The following is a 17811-nucleotide window of genomic DNA, read 5'->3' as shown; positions in this document are numbered from 1 at the left end:
CTGTGTTTTACTGAAGAAGCTCACTGTTGTACCTCTCTCCTGACCCTCTAACAAAAAATATAAAATTTCTGTTGATTATTTTTTGTGTGATCTGGCATACCTCAGCCTTTTCTCCTTGTTTCACATCTACAACCGCTCTTCCACTGAGACCATTCTGATGAGGCTTCAATGAACAACATATGGATCATCTGAAGGTCCAGATGTTTCTCTCAGGCCCTGTCAGGACTGCGTGATTTTTACTCACCAGTTTCTAAAGAACATGTCTTTCAGATATGATTCATCTGATGTAGAAAGCTTCTGCTTCACCAGTTCTTTGGGAAGTTGGTGCAGAAATATAAATATGTATCTAATAAACTGTTATCTTCGGCATTTTTCATAAATTCAACCAAAGAAATAGGAAGAAATGATTGTTACTAGCAGCAGGTACAATTACTGGACTAAAAATGAGTGAAAAAGCAGCCAGCACCCTTCAAAAGGCCTGGAAAACTAATGCTCGAGACAACTTCAAGAATCAAGAAAAACTGGCTCCTTGAAATAACAATATAAAGAAATGACGGGTGCCTAAGACTTCTGCACAGCACTTTCCTGTTTTATTCAAAATATATGGATAATAATTTATGAAATAAACACAATGACACATGATGTTTATTGGGGTCCAAGATATTCAGTTCTTTTCTCTCACACTGCCGTACAACCAAAGAGCAGAGCAGTCGCCTCCTGCTGGCTGTTAGAAAGAATGCAGGCTCAAGATACTGGTCCAGTTGTTTCATTTTTCAGGCCTGGCAGCTACATCCATCTCTGATATAGTCTGATTCCACATCTGCTTTAATAACATAGGAAACACAGCACTAACAGACAAGCGTCTGATTTAAGAGACATTTTAAAGACATTTTGCTGACATTTAAAATGAAAAACTCACGTACAAAGGAACACTTTTGTATTGCACAGTAAGTGCTTTCTTCACCACTTATCAAAATTCCCCACTGACATTATGCAAAAAGCAGTGTGACACTGTTATCCAATGTTATGTCCATTGCATCATCTCCTGGAGCTTCCACTTCCTCTACCATGCAGAACACTTTAGTACTGCTTTACAGAAGGCGGCGAAGTTTTATATTTACGTGACGCCTACAAGTCCTTAAATGACAAACTATCAGGCAATTGTTCCCAGAGTTTGTCCTCAATGCGGTTTGATCAGGTTACTTATAACACCAGGAAGACGGTGCTGCCTACATGTTAAACTCAGGGAACAGAGATTAAATGAAAGACTACAGCATGAGTGACTGGAGCCCGACACACACACACACACACACACACACACACACACACACACACACACACACACACACACACACACACACACACACACACACACACACACACACACACACACACCACTGTAGCCATAAATCAAGACAAGTTTTCTTCAGGATATGTGAAAAAAAAAAAAAGTGGGGAAAAAACTAAAAGAAGAGGAAAAAAAAAAGTATCATGTAGAGACAAATACCAGAGATAATGAGAGGAAAACCTGCAGTGACACACACAAACATGAAAGCACACCCCCACACAGACACACACACTCTTTAACTGCATATTGGCAGACTTGGACTCAGCGTGAGGCAAGGATCAATGGAGGCAGAAAAGAGGAAAAACTGGGGGGTGTACGAGAGGGATGCGAGCAAAACGTCACTGAAACAAACACACACGCACACACCTGCGGTTCAGTGAATCAGGGAAAATAATTATCCATCTCTATAGTCCATAAGGGGGCGCCATTGCACACATCCGTTTGACAGCACAATCAGTGTGTGCTCAACAAAACTGAAAACAGCTGACGAAACACATAAAACTAAACACAAGCACAAGATTTCAGAAGCAATGAACTTAGAGCTGCGCTCGAAACACTTTCTGACTCCCAATCATGTTCATTTACTCACAAATTAACTGCTAACGATGCACTAATTGTCTAATTATCATTAATGATGCACTCCCTGATTTTTCTATAGCTTTCGGCAGCGACGGCGAGCTTGAAAACATAAACAGAAAGCCGAGAAGCGGAGAGAGATTTCATTCTTTCTGGAGGCTGCTAATGGACGCAGCACAAGAATCAGAGTGGGGTTTTTTTTTAAGTGGGTTTTAATTTGTGTACGTTAGTAAAGACACAGAAAAAGCAGCATTACTGTTCACATTCAGAGACTGCGTTCTGTTTTTATCTTGTCAGCTGATTCTTTCCTGTTCAACACTCCTTTTTAGCTTTTATTCCTTTGCCCTTTTTAAAGGCTTTCAGTGGTTTCATAGTAGAGACTTTACTAAGTATTTGGATTATTTACAGCACTGTGCAAAAGTCTTAACCTACGCCCTTCGATTTGTAAGAAGTCAGACCTTTCTTGGAATGTTCTGAAGTGGTCCAATAGTTCCCCATGCTTTCTAAGGGTCATTTAGACATTGGCTGCTTTTTTACTCATTATTAATCCGGTCCTTGTACTTGACCATTTTCAGAGGAATATTTTGGTTTGTTAAGCCTCTTTGCAGTGACCTGTCAATCACTCAAGCATTAAAAATTTACCCAACTCATGCAGCCTGTCTAAACTATTAGGCGAAAATTTCTGAGGAGAGTGGACAAGTGGAGGACAGTGGCAGGCCTAAAAAACTAGCAGATCTGAAGAATCCAGCACAGCCTGACAGAGGTCCTGTCAAATGTCTGCACCCAGGATTATTTCCAGTTCTACATTTTTATTCAGGGACTCTACCTGTGTGAATTTATGTGATTCATATTTCTAAAAAATGCACCTTGTTGCCGACCTTCTGTCTTTTTCTAGTCACATTTCTTCAGGAAATGATGCTGAGTGTTGCTGCCGTAATGTTTTGTGCTGTAAATGTTATAAATACAGACAAGCGGGTGGAAAATATCACTATGTCAACTAAGGTTAAAAACAGAACAGAGCTTTGCAGTCACGAGGGTGAAATGACATGGCTGCATTAAGAAATGCTGTTCACCCTGCTCTCCGCTCAACATGTTCTCTTGATCCACTTTAACTCTTCCTTTATTAAAGCTTTCCGCATCTCTGAAGTCAAATTTAATTAAAGATAATCCTGAAAGATGGAAATACAGCACGCCAAAACGAGGACAGCGTCAGTGCAACCCGAGTTACACTGCAACATTCACTCCACTCCAAAAGTAGCACTGCTGTATGATTAACTAATCTTAGCATATCTGCATGTTAGCAGTGATGATCTCTGTTCAGTCATGCTGACCTCCTGATGGAGCGTTCCTTTGAATCGTGGGATGCCATCTTCTCCTTTTCTTTCAGGGAGGATCCTTCAGTGTATCCTGTGCTAAAGGAGGTAAATAAAGGAAGCCCTGAGGCACCTGTCCTTAGTGTTCAGAGAATCAAACCAGCTCGTATTACGGCTTAAGCACAGATCAGTGTCTGTGCATGTTCATCCAAGTCTTCTTTCAGATGTTTCACTTTCCACCCAAGAGCAGTCTTCATGAGTAAAAGAGGCCATCTACGTCGACGTGGACCGACCATCAGAGAACCGTAATGGCCTATTACACCAACTATCAGCCACCTTGACACCCCTTGAGATTCAGATGCTCAGACTCAAATGAGGACAGGGTGGGTCAATGAGTCTCAGGACCTCCTCTGAGGTGACAGCCTGACTGGGGTTCAACATCTGGTAACCTTTTAGAACTGAAGTCGTCTTCGGGATAAGAGGTGACATGTCACAAACCTTCAATTTGCCTCCAACTGGTAGTTTCAGTGATTAAGAAACCCTGATGAAAACTCTGACAACCTATAACGTCACATTTACTCTAATTAGATGACTTTGTGTGCTTACATTCACAGCTGTGTGTCTGAGATGACCACATTGGATGGAGCGGTCTGAAGTCTGTGATTGGATCACAGAGATTACTTGCACATACACTGACCTCATTATGACCCCCAACCTGTCACGATGACTGCCATTCCCTGAGCCTGGTTCTACTGGAGGCATCCTCCTGTTAAAAGGGAGTTTCTCCTTCCCACTATCACCAAGTGCTTGCGCTCAGGGGGTCGTCCGGTTGTTGGGGATTTCTCATTATTATTATTATTATATGTGCTAAGATATGCTAAGGGTCTTCATCTTACAATACAAAGCACTCAGAGGAGATGAGTGCTGTAATATGGCACTATTTAAATAAAACTGAATTGAACTGAACTGAAAACCTTGGTCTTGTTTAACATGAACATGAGTTAACAGGTCTGCTTTAAGTATGAAAATCTGCACTGAAACCAGAATATTTGTCTTTTTTGAGCTCAAAGTATTTAATCTTTATCACAAATTTTAACAAGGTTGTCCCCTCTTCCTCCTCGTTATACTGACCTTATATCCTCTGAATCTGAACTTTGATGTCTCCTCCTCCTTTGCCACCTCCTGCTCGCTGTGCTTCATCAGCTCAGTCCCGATCAAAAATGTCCGGTCCTGGAGAGACACACACACACACACACACACACAACTGAGAGAAATGATCACACAGATGATGTTGACGACAATATTTGGATGTTTATGAAGCAGTAAGTCAGCAGCTCTGACTGATCTCACCATGTAGCTGTCCAGGTTTCTTCCCTGGAAGCTGATGGGGATCTGGTAGCCCACAGGGATCAACGCCGGCTCCGGAGACTCAAACTGAGGACAATTGTCGGACTACATCACAGAAAGAGAAGCAGGAGCAGAAATATTAAGCTCAACAGCTAACAGCACAGTTCACACCTTCAAATACAATGTAAGTACTCATGGGGAAACAAAACACTTCAGGCAATGCTGTGAATTATCCATCCTCGAATCAAATCATCATAGCTCACTATGAAACACTTCAGACACTTAACAACTCATCAATATAAACAGAGAAACATTCAATTTCCTTGTTAATATTTGATGTTAATGATGAGCTTCGGCCACTCCATACTCTTTCGTCCCCATTACTAGGTAGACTTCATATGCAAGTTAGAGCAAATATCCTATCAGCTAATTATAGTGGTAAAACTGAGTACACCTGCTGGGATTTTCCCCACACAACCACCTCTGGAGTTTACAGAGAATTATCCAAAAAAGAGAAATTATCCAGTGAGCGGCTTTTCCTCTTTAAGAGGAAAAGTCCATGTTGAGGAGAATGGCCAGACTGCCTCGTGCTGATAGGAAAGGCAAAAGTGCTCAACTGACCACTTGTTACAACCAAGGTATGCAGAAGAGCATCTCTGAATGCACAACACATTGAACCATGAAGATGATGGCCTGCAGCTGCAGAAGACCACACTGCTTTCCAATCTGTTAGCTAAGAACAAGAAACTGAGGCTACAGTTTGCACATGCTCACCAAAATTGTACAACAGAAGTCTGGGAAAACGTTGCCTGGTCTTATCGATCTCAATTCAGACAGCAGGGTAACACGAGCTGCTCCATCCTGGCTTCTATTAACTGTTCAGGCTGCAGGTGGTGTGATAGTATTTGCTTGGTACACTTTGGGCCCCTTTATTACCAACTAAGCATCATCTAAACACCACAACCTACCCTGTCTGTCCCTTCAGATGGACGGACATGTGCACGCCATCTACTAAAGGCTGCTTCTATGTACCATGTCACAAAACTCAGATCACCTCAAACTCTCTCTGAGGAGTGTTTCTAGCTCCTTGATGAATCTGTGCTTGAAGAATTAAAGCAGTTCTAAAAGGCAAAAGCTGCAGATTATTATTTTATTACCTGTTGGGGTTTGATTATGTAATCTCCATTCACATTATGGTCGTCGTCACTGCAGCTGTGAGTCTGAGCGTCCCACTGACAGCCCCACTTACTGGTCACACACACTATACACCTGAAAACAACGAGAAGTGCGTGCCATCACACGTCTGCTTTAAGTATGTAAAGCGGACGTGTGATACACACATATATACATGCGTGTATACTTTTTCGGTATACACGCACATATATATGAGGGAGGGGAGGTTACATTATCCATCTTACGGTGTATTTTGGTTCTTCCTGACGGTGGCAGCACAGTTGTAGAAGTCATACTTTCCTGACGTCACCTCGATTGAATTCACCACAATCCTCATGGGAACTGACACAAAGTCTACACACACACACACACACATTAAAATCAAGGTTTTGTTGGTGTTGTTTTTCCTATTAACTGTTAAAGGAGCAATTTACCGAAAGTCAAACAAAGTAAGTTTCCATGATGCAACCCACTAACAGCCGGCTAACTTAGCTTAGCATCAAGACTGCAAAGCTAAAGGCGGGAGGAGGCAGGATATGACTAACTTTGGTCAACAGTAATAAAATTCCAGCGCCTATCAACTCTGAAACAAGGTGTTTATCAGTTTATATATCAGACGTTATTTTATTATACACATGTGAGAGTAGCATATGCTAATATTTATATCTTTATATTCTTCACATTTCAAAAGTGTGCAATAAAAAAATTACACTAGCACTGTATTCACCAATTTGTTGTATTTTGATACAAAATGTAAAAACATTGGCTTTACTGTTAATATACTTTTTTCCTGTTAATTATTTCTCCATTTATTTCTGTTATACTACATTAATAAATGGCCTAATAACCTTAACCAGGTTACCACTAATACGTGGCACAAAATAAGGGTCAATGTGAGGAGGCAATGTCTTTTAAAAGGGCAAACTGCAACACCTACATTTAATATTTAAAGGGTTTTTAAAACACAGCTCACTTTCTTGCTCCTGGAGCACACAGCTGATACCCTCTTTTTAATATAAAAACAGACAGAACTTATTGTACACCTGAGTAAAAACACAATAGGATTTTAAAATAGTTAGGTTGAGGTAGCTCCAGTCTCGCTGAGAGGAAGCCAAATACATTTACACTGCACCTTTCATCAACAAGGCAGTTAAAAGTCATTAAAATGCATGAGTATGAGATGTAAACAAACAGTAGGTAATAGAAAAGGAGATACACAGTGTGCTATTAGGATTTAAGACGAGCCAAATAAAAAAAAAGAAGAAAAACAATAAGAAAAATACATCAAACCGGAGAATAAAGATAACAGTCCAGCTCAAAATATGAATGAATATTCCCAAATCTAATTAAATAACAGGAGGAGTTGGAGAGCATGTTCCATGTTTGTGGACCTGGATCATGATCCAGCTTTGGATAGATTGAGTAAATGATGCAATGACTCAAACTTAGCACTAATTAGCAGATATCAGTGTGTCTGTTCACTTTACACATGCCGCTTTCTAACCAAGGTAATACCATAGCTTTTCCACATTCTCAACGGGTTCTTTTAGGATATTAACATGATTGTGGATTCTAGTTTATGCTTATATGTGTTTTTATGATGTGTAATTGAGTGACAGTCCACTCCAATCCAATCCAATCCAAAGTCCATATACTGAAAACAAACTATCTGTGCATCCTTCATCTGTTCACATACCCTGCTGGTCAGGAGTGGCTGGGATTTCCACAGGGTCGGGCAGCGAACAAGTAACCTGCCCGCCATGTTTCACGGCTCCAGTAAAGAAAGAGCCAAAAACGCACTGCAAGTCATCAGACGGCCTCAGTGCGGGGAGAGCAGGTATGCTGATGTCCACCTGGAGACAGAGTGCACAAATTAAAGGAGTTATGAGGCACAATAAGGGAGAAAGAGAGAGGAGAGTTAGAGATGAACCCGAGAAGGAAAATGAAAGCAGAGAAGTAATTATATTTCACCTCACACCTCAACTGGCTACGGGGAGATAAAGAAACACGAGAGGTGTGAGCCACTGGTAGACAGAGAAAAGGGAGTGTGCTTTCTGTGTACGAGTATGAATTACAGAATAAGACGGGGTGTGACAGAGTAATTAAGATAGGAGCCACAGTATGCATGCACTGTGCAAAGGTTTGAGGCAGTTTCAGGCATCATCACGCAGAGGACTGACCTGATGAATTCACTGTATTATTAACAGCAGCGCTTGCAGAAGTAACACTAAGTCTTATATCTTTTTAAGTTTCTCCTCTAGGAAATGGTGGCAATGCATTTTTATAAAGTTATACATGACATTGTAATATTGTTGTCATATTTTTATTACACCTGGACATTCACCTGTTTTATTAAAAAAAACAACAACAACAAACAAACAAACCCAGTCGTAATATTTATTTTTGTTAGTTTGGCTAATCGACATTGAACACATTGAGCAGACAGATTAATATGATGGTATAGATAATCCGGTTCAGAGATGCACTACTGCTCAACAACTAAGAAAAACATGCACAACACAGCAACAGTTTGGTAACCCGGAGACCACCCGGGGCTGCCCCTCTGATCTGCAAAGCACCAGAGCCCTACAGCTCCTGCTGCGCGTGGTGAGCCCACAGGAGGGCAGCGTCTGCAGTCGCTGATTACTTCTGGATCTGCGTTCCTAATCCCACCTAAGGCTATGAGCTACGGGTAGCTACTGAAAGAGTAAGATGGTGGATGCAAGAGGCTGAAATGAGCTTCATCCAAAGGAAAGGAAGTCCAACCAGGGCAGAGCCAGGAAGGAGACTCTGGAGGGATGAAGTCTCTTTGCTTGCTTTAAAATTTCAGTATAGCCTCCACAAATGAAGTGGTGGAGGAGACCGCTGCTGCCCTTGCGACCAGGACCTGGTCAGGGCCATTAATTACACTTGGCTGGATACTCAACTCCATGGAAGAGTTCAACTCAGGATTCTTTAAGTGCCACACCTCTCTCTTATAGTGTCTCAAAGACTTAAAGACCTTGAACTGTAATTTCATACTTTGAAATCCAGGTTTTTCTATATTTGGTCATGAAATCCTCAGAAACTTATAACAGGGACTCATTCTGGATGACCTCCAGCATTAATATGGTCTGAGAGAGACTGACATTGATGAAGTCTCTTGGATTAGTGACTAAATGTTTTTCCCACAGAAATCGCTACGTCCAGATGAACAGAATCAACTTTTTGGGGATTTCCTTACCTGGATGATTGAGAATGCATCAAGACACATTCTAAGCTTGTGATTCCTTATTATCAGGTTGTTCTTAAAGCCTTCAGTGTATCCAAAACACTGCAGCAGGACTGCAAACAGGAAAAGAGAGAGCCTATTTCTCCCATATTAGCTTCTCTTCATTGTCTTCCTGTTAAGCCCAGAGTTGTATTTCAAATCGTTTTCCCTGCCAAACTGTAAAGAGCTGATCTTATCATATTATCCCAGCTAGACGGAGCACGTCACTCTCACTCTCATGTCAGTCTTCATAAACATCCATCTACTGCCAGTTTGTGTTCAGGTGACAAACTCGTGGCTTCAAACAGTGCTTTTCCACCTCTTTGGGATGCTGCTATAGCCTCAGGGCATCATGGACTTCACCCTTTCATTTATCCATGCTTTTATATACCACTAAAGGCACTTTCAGCTCTTCCTTCATTTACCAAAGTGTTGCCACACAGGATTTGATTTGGCACAGATTTTACACCAGATGCAGCCCTCCCATTTATCCAGGTTTGGTACCTGTTCTGAGAGAACACCAGCTTGTGACCCTTAAAAGTCCGGGTTTCAAAGAGGGAAACTTTCACCTGTAAGTCATGTGTGTGTTAACCATGTTACCATTTATATTCCATAATTACCCATTTACTACTCTCTGCTGTAGATTGGGCTCTGTATGCTTTTGTAGGCACCCTTGGCAGGTCTCTGGAGCTGCTTACTGGTCCCATACAGCTGTGAGGTGTTTGTTACATCCCAGTAACACCAGCAGAAACTTTGCCATTCAGCTGAATTTGTGTTTGTGCCCATCTGATTAGCCTAAGTCCATCTCAACAGACACCTAACCTCGAGATTCTGGTTGTGCTGGAAGTTTCTTCCTGTTAAAAGGGGGTTCTTCCTCCCCACTGTTGTCAAGTGCTTGCTCAAACGGATCGTTGGGTTTCTCTAATACTGTGCAGTCTTGTCCTTACTATGCACTCCCATCCTCTTAATTAAATATTTTTTCTAATTAATATTTCAATAATAATTTCATTCAGTACAGCGCAATTAGCTCAGCGGGTATGTGACTGCAACAATGTTTGGGTATATTTTTTGTCTTATTCTCTTCCACACTGAGAAAGAGAATAAGAGACCGTGACGTGTCTGACTCTCTGTGCATTCACATGTGAGTTTTTGTGTGGGAGAGTTGCGGTGATAATTGCTATTCATTGGCACTGTTCAAACATCAGCTCCTCATTACTCTGTGCTGACCTCAACCGATTTAAATTTTGCTGCTGAAGTTTTAATTTCAAAGTTTTTGATCTTAGCGAAACTATCGGACCAGAGAAGCCCCTGGACGAAGTCACCTGGGACGCTTTCTTCTTTTTAAGTATGTAAAACCTCGAGAAGAAAGTTTTTCCTTCTTTTAAAGCTAAAATCCAATTGTCTTATCAGGTTCAAATCACAAACTAGGGGCTGCAACGGAGGCGATGGCACCAAATTTCCCAATTAAGATGCAACAGATTTATCTGTCTGGTCTCAGAAGATTGTATGTTAAACCCCAGCAAACAGAGTCTTCTGATCAGAGGAATATGAGCTCAGCTCCTTTCCACCAGAAACTCACGTCACCTCAAAAGGATTCTGACATTCAAATTAAAATACTGAAGCAAAGAGCAACGTTTGACACCTTTTCAATTTGCAGATCAGAGTTTCTGATTGTATGTGCGACTTTACGAGATTACAGCAGCGCTATCTGAAGCACATGATTAATTAAAATCAGATACAGGCAGGGCTGCAGACGTGACCTGAACTTGACTGCAGACCTAACTCTCCAAAGACTTAATACTTAATGAAAAAAATTACAGACCTGAAAAACAGAAAAAGATAACAGCTTAGAGTAGAAACACATGTTTAGGAAGCTCAAACTGTTATTGCGCCATCATCTTCTTGCTCCATAATCACCTTTGCTGGTTTGATAATCCCAAAATTGACTATTTCTAAAAAGGCCTTAACTGTAATACTTAAAACCCCAACCTTCTTATAGCATCTAAGTCAGAAGGGGCATTTAAGTAAGCCTTAAGACACTTAGTCTAACCTCCTTCCTGTGATTTGTTTGCAGTATAAAGATGTCGCACATCCTTGATTGGAGCAAATGTTGCCAATGAACACAATCAGGGCAGCAATTACTTCCCCCCCAAAACATATTCAACAAAGGAAATCAGATGAATATAAACATAGTTTGAAGTGTGGCGCTCGTATTAATTAGGCGCTGACAAGACTGGGTTTAACTTTTGTTTAACTCTTTTTGGGAGGGGTTACTTTTTAGCTACACAACTTCCTCAGTTAAATTGCTTGTGTCCTGTCTTTCTTGAGTTAGTTACTACAGGTTGAAGATTTGTTCTGTTTGTACCCCTGTTATAAAGAAAGTTTCAAGGACTTGTGAGAAAAGTACACCCTTACTGCTTTCACAGAAATTATGAGGATGAGCACCATCGGGTGCTGCGAATCTTTTGTAGGTTTTGTCGTTTCCTGAGCTCCCTCTCAGACTCTACAGGCTTCAGATGTTAAACATTACAGATCATTAGTTAAAATTATAAAAAGACTCAACAAGTATGGCTTGTTTGGAAGGCAAAAGTTTGGCCATAATGGACAGCACAATGCTGGGAGAAAACTAAACACAACATATTAGCACAAATGCCTCATACCAGCTGTCAGCATGATGATGCTGATGTTAAGAAAGCTGCGAATAACAAATGCCCACAAATCTTAATGAACTAAAGCAATGCTGAAAGGGGGAGCGGGCCAAAATTCCTCCGCTATGATGTGATAAACTCATAAAGTCACACAGAAAACCACTGCTTCAAGTTATTGCTGTAAAAGGTAGCTCTATTACGCTACCGCTACTCATGGAGGGTCCTTAGCTTTTCACAGGACTGCAGAGCTCCATGATAAATAATACAAAAAAGATCAAACAGCTTAAAAAGAAAAAAACTTGGTACATTTAATGTTTGACTTTAAGACTTTTAACTCTCCCGCTGCCCTGAAGGACAACATCTGCTTTTATACTTTGGACTTATCTTGATTAACTTGTAACTTTGCCTCAAACAAACAAATAGACAAATCTAAAAACTGGTTTGAAAGTTTCTGTATTTACGACTGCCACCTACTCGTATTTGCATAGCGTTTATCATAGCCTCACCTGATTGCATTATCACGCAGCCATAATGTTGTTTTGTCGTCTCATCACATCTGATGAGAACAGTGAGGACTATGGTGCCAAAATAAACAATCACCAATGTTATAATCTACATACAAAACATTTTTACCCTCACAGCAACTTCAGTCGTTTCATGTCATTCAAACTTGCGACTGCTGAAACTCTTGGAGCTGAATTTTAGTCCCTAAGAATGCATAATGAACTAGATTTTATGCAAGCCGTCTGCGTCTGCTGGATAACACCTGAGGTTTGGAGTAGAAATATCACGATGTGGGGACGACGTCGGTGGACAGCGTGGTGCTGCACGCGTTGAAGGACGACGCGTCTTTCTGGCAGATCAGCTCTTTGATCAATCCCTCATTAATTCAGAGAGTGAAGCCGTCATGTTAAGATGTATTGACGCAGCGCAGCATTCTCTGCTGGTGTTTGGTGTACTCCATAAAATTGCTGCTACAGCATTTCGATTTTGAATTTTATAGCGTTACATAAATTAGCTGCTCAGTGTTACTTTAATGCTGTTGGCCAGGATCATTTTTGCCTCCTTGAAAGTACAAGATAAAGTTTTATTAAGGCGTCTGGTACATAATGACAACACCTACTCAAAGACAGAAACTTTTAAGTTTTAGGCGTTTTAAAAATGCCACGTAGGAGCTACGAGTTCGTACCATGTTATTAAAGGGTTTAGATGTTGGCGTCTCCTGTTTGAAACTAATTTTTATCTTTAAAATCTAAAACACGAGCAAAAGTATCAGTCTGAGAGTAAAAACCCTCCTATTTGTTTTTATACTGCTACTACTTCCATTTGAAGTTTGCTTTGAGGACACTTTCTGTGCCTGCAGTAAATCCATGTCTACCACTATGCTGTAGCGGGTACACACAGTAAAGTGTTTGTAAATGCACGTATATAGACATCCTTGCATACACCCTCTAATACATGCTTGCAGTGGCTAAGGACCAGACTGGAACTGTGTGTTTGTCTCTTCTAATGAAAGCTGCTAATAGCAGCTGATCCCCTGCAATTACAGCTGAGCATTACTTACAAAAGCCATTATTACCTAACTTTATGCATTAACAGGTTAAACAGCCACAACATTTTCACCACTGTGTGGAAGCCTGGTCAGTTCAGACTAACATTAACCGCTCAATGAGTTAAGAATTAATTCAACATAACACCATTAATGTTATAAGTTTTCTGTATTAGAGTATTCAGATAAATGTGACTTTCAAAGTCAATATTTTTTGTTGACCTGCTGTTTACTGATAAAAAAAACAAAAAACAAAACAAAATGTGATACTGGTGCTATATTCCTATTATGTGGGAGGAAAACTAAAGATGGTATACTTTATGATTGCTGTTGAACACTTTAACCATACTGACAAAAGACTGTGAAATTGGGATCTGATGATAGAATCCATAAGACGACGATATGTATCCTCACTGATGGTAAGGACAATGCCAGCTAAGGCCTCAGTCCCCTTGGCTGCTAGGGGAAAATGTATATTCCCAATGGGTTGCCAAGTGGTTTTTGGAAGTCGCTGGCTGTTGCTAGGTGAAGTTGGTTGCAAAGAGGGTGCTGCACCAAAAACCCCCTTGTGCTTGACTGCTAGTAGACTACCACAGTCACCTGTAGTTTGCATGGATGACACAGACTTGTCTGCAAACACTTGCTAATTGAGCACAGTCTTTCAGAGTGTCTGTCAGTATCAAATTATCAAATAAGAGTACAGAATGAAATCTGAAAAAGTGCAACGAAAACCAGAAATGGAGACCTTAGGAACTAGCTGGCAAGTGTTTGCAGACAAGTAGGCATCTACCATGGAAACTACGGGCAACTGTGACAGTCTGCTAGTGGCTAAAGCAATCACCTAGCCTCAGCAAGCAAAACCCAGCAATCTCTCGCCAACTGGTCGGGGGAGTATACGTTGTTCTGGAACCATCGATGTATTTACTTTATTAGTAAAACTAGTTCCAGACGTTTAATGTCAAATAAACTGCGACTGACTCACTATATCACATTTGTTTTTATGTGCTCAAAATCGGAATTTTAAAATTGAGGGTACAAATCAGCCATTCCTGCTATGTGAACCTTTTTGTAACCATAAACTTGAATATTTGCCATGAGCGAACATGAGGCTGGAAGATTAGCGGACAGAATTAATTGACAGCAAGTTACAACAAGAAAAAAACAATCCACAGCTTATTACGGTAACATGGAAATGTTTTTAGGATGGTTAACCGCAACAAACCGTGTTGGCTGATCTTTTCATAGATCAATCTGTGTCGCTGTTGGTGCTGCTCCAACATGATTTTCCGAAACTAGACACCATCAGCAGTTTCTGGGTGTGATGCAACATTTCCAAGAAGCACATTTTTCACTTTCTGAGTTTCATCAGCCTGAAAACTACAGAGCTGTTTTCAAAGGAGCTGTCAGCACAAACAACGATGCAATATACATCTGGCTCGCATAGAGGAATTGTAAATTATAATGTTGCTGTGGATCAAAAAATGTCTTTATCTCTCTGTAGCTCCCCTGAGGGGCCCTGAAGATCCATGTACCAGAGGTTAGAAAGAAGTTTGAAATGCTGCTGACAGAACAGACAAAGAGCCCTCCACCTCTGCCAGAGTTTCAGCTTTAAGTGGTTTAAATTAAGCAGAGCTCAGCAAGAACTGATCTTAGCTCAGGGGGGTTCCAGCACACAGAGGAAAAGATTCACAGCAATATGCATGCTCTTGTATAGCTTCCTCATACCTGGTCTGTCTTCTTGCAGCTGAGGTTCGGCGGGTTGAAACCCTGGATCTGCACACACTTTCCATCTGGTGACCACAGCCAGGTGTTCAGCTCTGATGACCTACCGCAGTCCTGCTTCCTGGTGCACCTGTGAACCGAGCAGATGTTAAAGAAAGAACAAGTGAAAAAATGAATATGAGCTTGGCTTTATAAGGTGGTAATATTAAGCTGGTGTTTCCTGAGTCATACAGAGTTAGCTTTACATAAATGTGCACAAACAAACCGATGGAGGTGGCTAGCACTGACACAGCCTTTGTTCTTCAAACCTTAAGGCACCATAACTAGTATGCTTGTTTGTTTGTTTTCTACACTCGTTTTTTGGGGGGGGGGTAGCTGGTCTACAAGCTGCTCATGTGCGACTCACTTTCCCTCCAGGACACACCAGCCACAGTACGGGTCCTTCAAACCGATGCAGGAGTGGCAGCTCGTCTCCTGCTGGCAGGCTTGGACTGGAACCTTGGTGATCTGCACACATGTGACAGGCTTTTATTGTGAAAGTTCCGTTCTATTAAACAACATACAGGAGATGAGGGAAGAGGAAAAATCTGATAAAAACTAAACAAAACAAAAACACAACTATCAACCAGGGAAAAATATTTTCAAATGATGGTAAAAATAAATCTGATATTAGCTCAGCTTGGAGTGTACACACTATGATTATCACTTAGCAGTTAATGAGCATCATTTCATAAACCCCATTTCAGTTACTTCTACAGCACTGATTGCCTCGTGTTTTTGTGAGCTAACTTGTGCTCTTATTTAAAACCTGTGAGATGGGGCATCTTTATAAAAGTTTAACACTGGCAACGGGGGGGAGCAAGAGCCCGAGAAATGCTCCGTGCTCTTCTGGTGAGAAATACGTTTGGGTCCCCTTTTAGCAGTTATGTGTTTACATTTTGGGAAACTTAGATCTATTAATGAGGTCAGCATATATGCAAGCACTCCATGTGAGCCAAATTTTCAAGCTTCAGACTGTAAACAGTCTGATTCAGATACTTTCTGTCTATTCTCGGCTCTTGTTGTTATTATTGAGAGTGGATATTCCTAATATGGTCTTATAATGCACTTAAATCTGACTTTGAGCACTCACCTATAGCTCATAACTTCTGCTCACAAGAGGCAGCCAATCAGAAAGACTATGGCTTTGAGGTCGAGGAGCTAAAATGGCCCATTTGAGAAAAAAAGCATGAACTATGGGGGCACAGCTAGGTTCAGCATAAGATTAACAAAGCTTTATCTGGAATAAATAAAGTGAATAAAGAATTTGAAATGAGAACAATCACTCCACTTTATGATATCTGATACTGAATAAATCTTCAAATTAAGACCAGTCCAGTTAATGGATCTGGTGAGATTGAGGCAAATGAAAAAGGATGATGAGGAGGAAGAGCAATAGTAATAAAAGAGTCCACAAAGAAAGACCAGCACGAGGATTTGAACCCAGAAACGTCTTGCCATGAGGTGACGGTGCTAACCAGTCCACAAATGTTCCACCCATTTTTAGAGGCAGGACTCGGGATTTAATAACATATCATAAAACATTACAAAACTGAATTATGAAATTAATACATTTACATATTATTAGAACAGATTAATACTGTAACAATGTAACAGCTTAAAGTTAAATTCAATACCACCAGCAGCAAAATTAAAGTACCGTGAAGTATCCTTTTACAGTGATTTACAAGCAGGTTTATGGCATTTATTTGTGACATTTGAGAAAATGATATCCTCCCGAAGTCTATATCACTCCAGATACCTTCAATATTTGTTTAACGTCTGTAATTTCATGTCTGGCTCACTCATGACTCCCAGCAGGAGTGTAAAGTTCTTCTCTGGCTTTGTCCCACTGGATGTCCATGAGTATTACACACATCCTTTCATTTTCTGATGGCTAAATGTCATCAGGCTCGATCAATTAAATTACTGAAGAGCACAGTCAATATTTAATTCCCCACCAATCGCTGTAATGCTAATGGAGTCACAATGGGACGTGAGCTTGAAAAGCAGGCACAGGTCCTACACCAGAGTCCAGAGGACACCTGATGATCAGCCTTTATGATTGTTTCTGTTTAGTAAATTAGGATGTAGGTCTTCTGACTGATTGAATTTTTACTCTTACAGCTTCACTTTCAGGGATTGGTTTAATGGCTTACACTCAAGTGATTCATGTGACTGATGTTTTACGGTTCTAACAGATCTGGATCATTTGACATGGAGCATAAATAATCTTTTACGCAGACCGCCTATTAGTATTTTCGATTTTCCTTTACTGAGCAGTATTTTCTTGTAATTGAAAAGCTTGCATTGACGGTATTTCAGTGGAGAACTTTTTCCAACCAGCAGTGGAAATAATTTTCCTCTCTGACATGAAGAGGGCGGCCTAATAAATTTAAATGAGCAGATGGAACAAGCTCGGGTATCGTCACTTGACTTGATCAAAGTAAATTGCCCTCCTGAAGTGCTTTCTAATTAATTCATTTCTAAATCAATAACATCTTTTTCACTTCGCGGAGAGTGATGGCGACCGAAAGATGAAAGGACAACAGAAAGAAAGACAGATGAAGAGAAAAAGCCGAGTGGAAAACAAAGGGAGCCGTGGAGAAAGGGAATGAGTGAATAAATCAATGGCTGACTTCTGTGTGGTAATGTAGACGGATGTATTGGTGTTATTCGAACGGATGAATAAATGATCAAATGAGACAGACAGAATAAATGAAAGACTCATTAAGTCTCCGGCCTGATGGATGAAATGGAAAAAAGCAGGAGTAAGCACACGACAGAGTCCCTGACCTTCGGTTTGAGGTGACACAGAGGCGTTGGATGAATGGAAGGAGAGAGAA

The 17811-nt window shown here is 40.8% G+C and overlaps 1 protein-coding gene across 3 annotated transcripts in view; it reads right to left on the bottom strand.

Moving 5' to 3' along the window:
• Positions 1-17811, bottom strand: part of plxnb2a.1 (plexin b2a, tandem duplicate 1) — a 242202-nt gene that overhangs the window by 52058 nt on the left and 172333 nt on the right. For all 3 annotated transcript variants that reach the window (XM_085386326.1, XM_085386328.1, XM_085386327.1), the window contains 7 exons: positions 15333-15433; positions 14930-15056; positions 7454-7610; positions 6003-6111; positions 5742-5853; positions 4588-4689; positions 4369-4467 (listed from right to left, as the gene is read on the bottom strand). In XM_085386326.1, coding sequence (XP_085242452.1) covers positions 4369-4467; positions 4588-4689; positions 5742-5853; positions 6003-6111; positions 7454-7610; positions 14930-15056; positions 15333-15433 — 807 coding nt within the window. The remainder of the gene's footprint in view (positions 1-4368; positions 4468-4587; positions 4690-5741; positions 5854-6002; positions 6112-7453; positions 7611-14929; positions 15057-15332; positions 15434-17811) is intronic.

The sequence above is a fragment of the Rhamphochromis longiceps genome, linkage group LG17, assembly GCF_057381845.1.
Source record: "Rhamphochromis longiceps isolate RC_006_pf linkage group LG17, R_longiceps_female_GT1.1, whole genome shotgun sequence".
Taxonomy (NCBI): domain Eukaryota; kingdom Metazoa; phylum Chordata; class Actinopteri; order Cichliformes; family Cichlidae; genus Rhamphochromis; species Rhamphochromis longiceps.
Note: the sequence above shows the minus strand (reverse complement) of the source record. Positions and strands in the feature narration are given on the sequence as shown.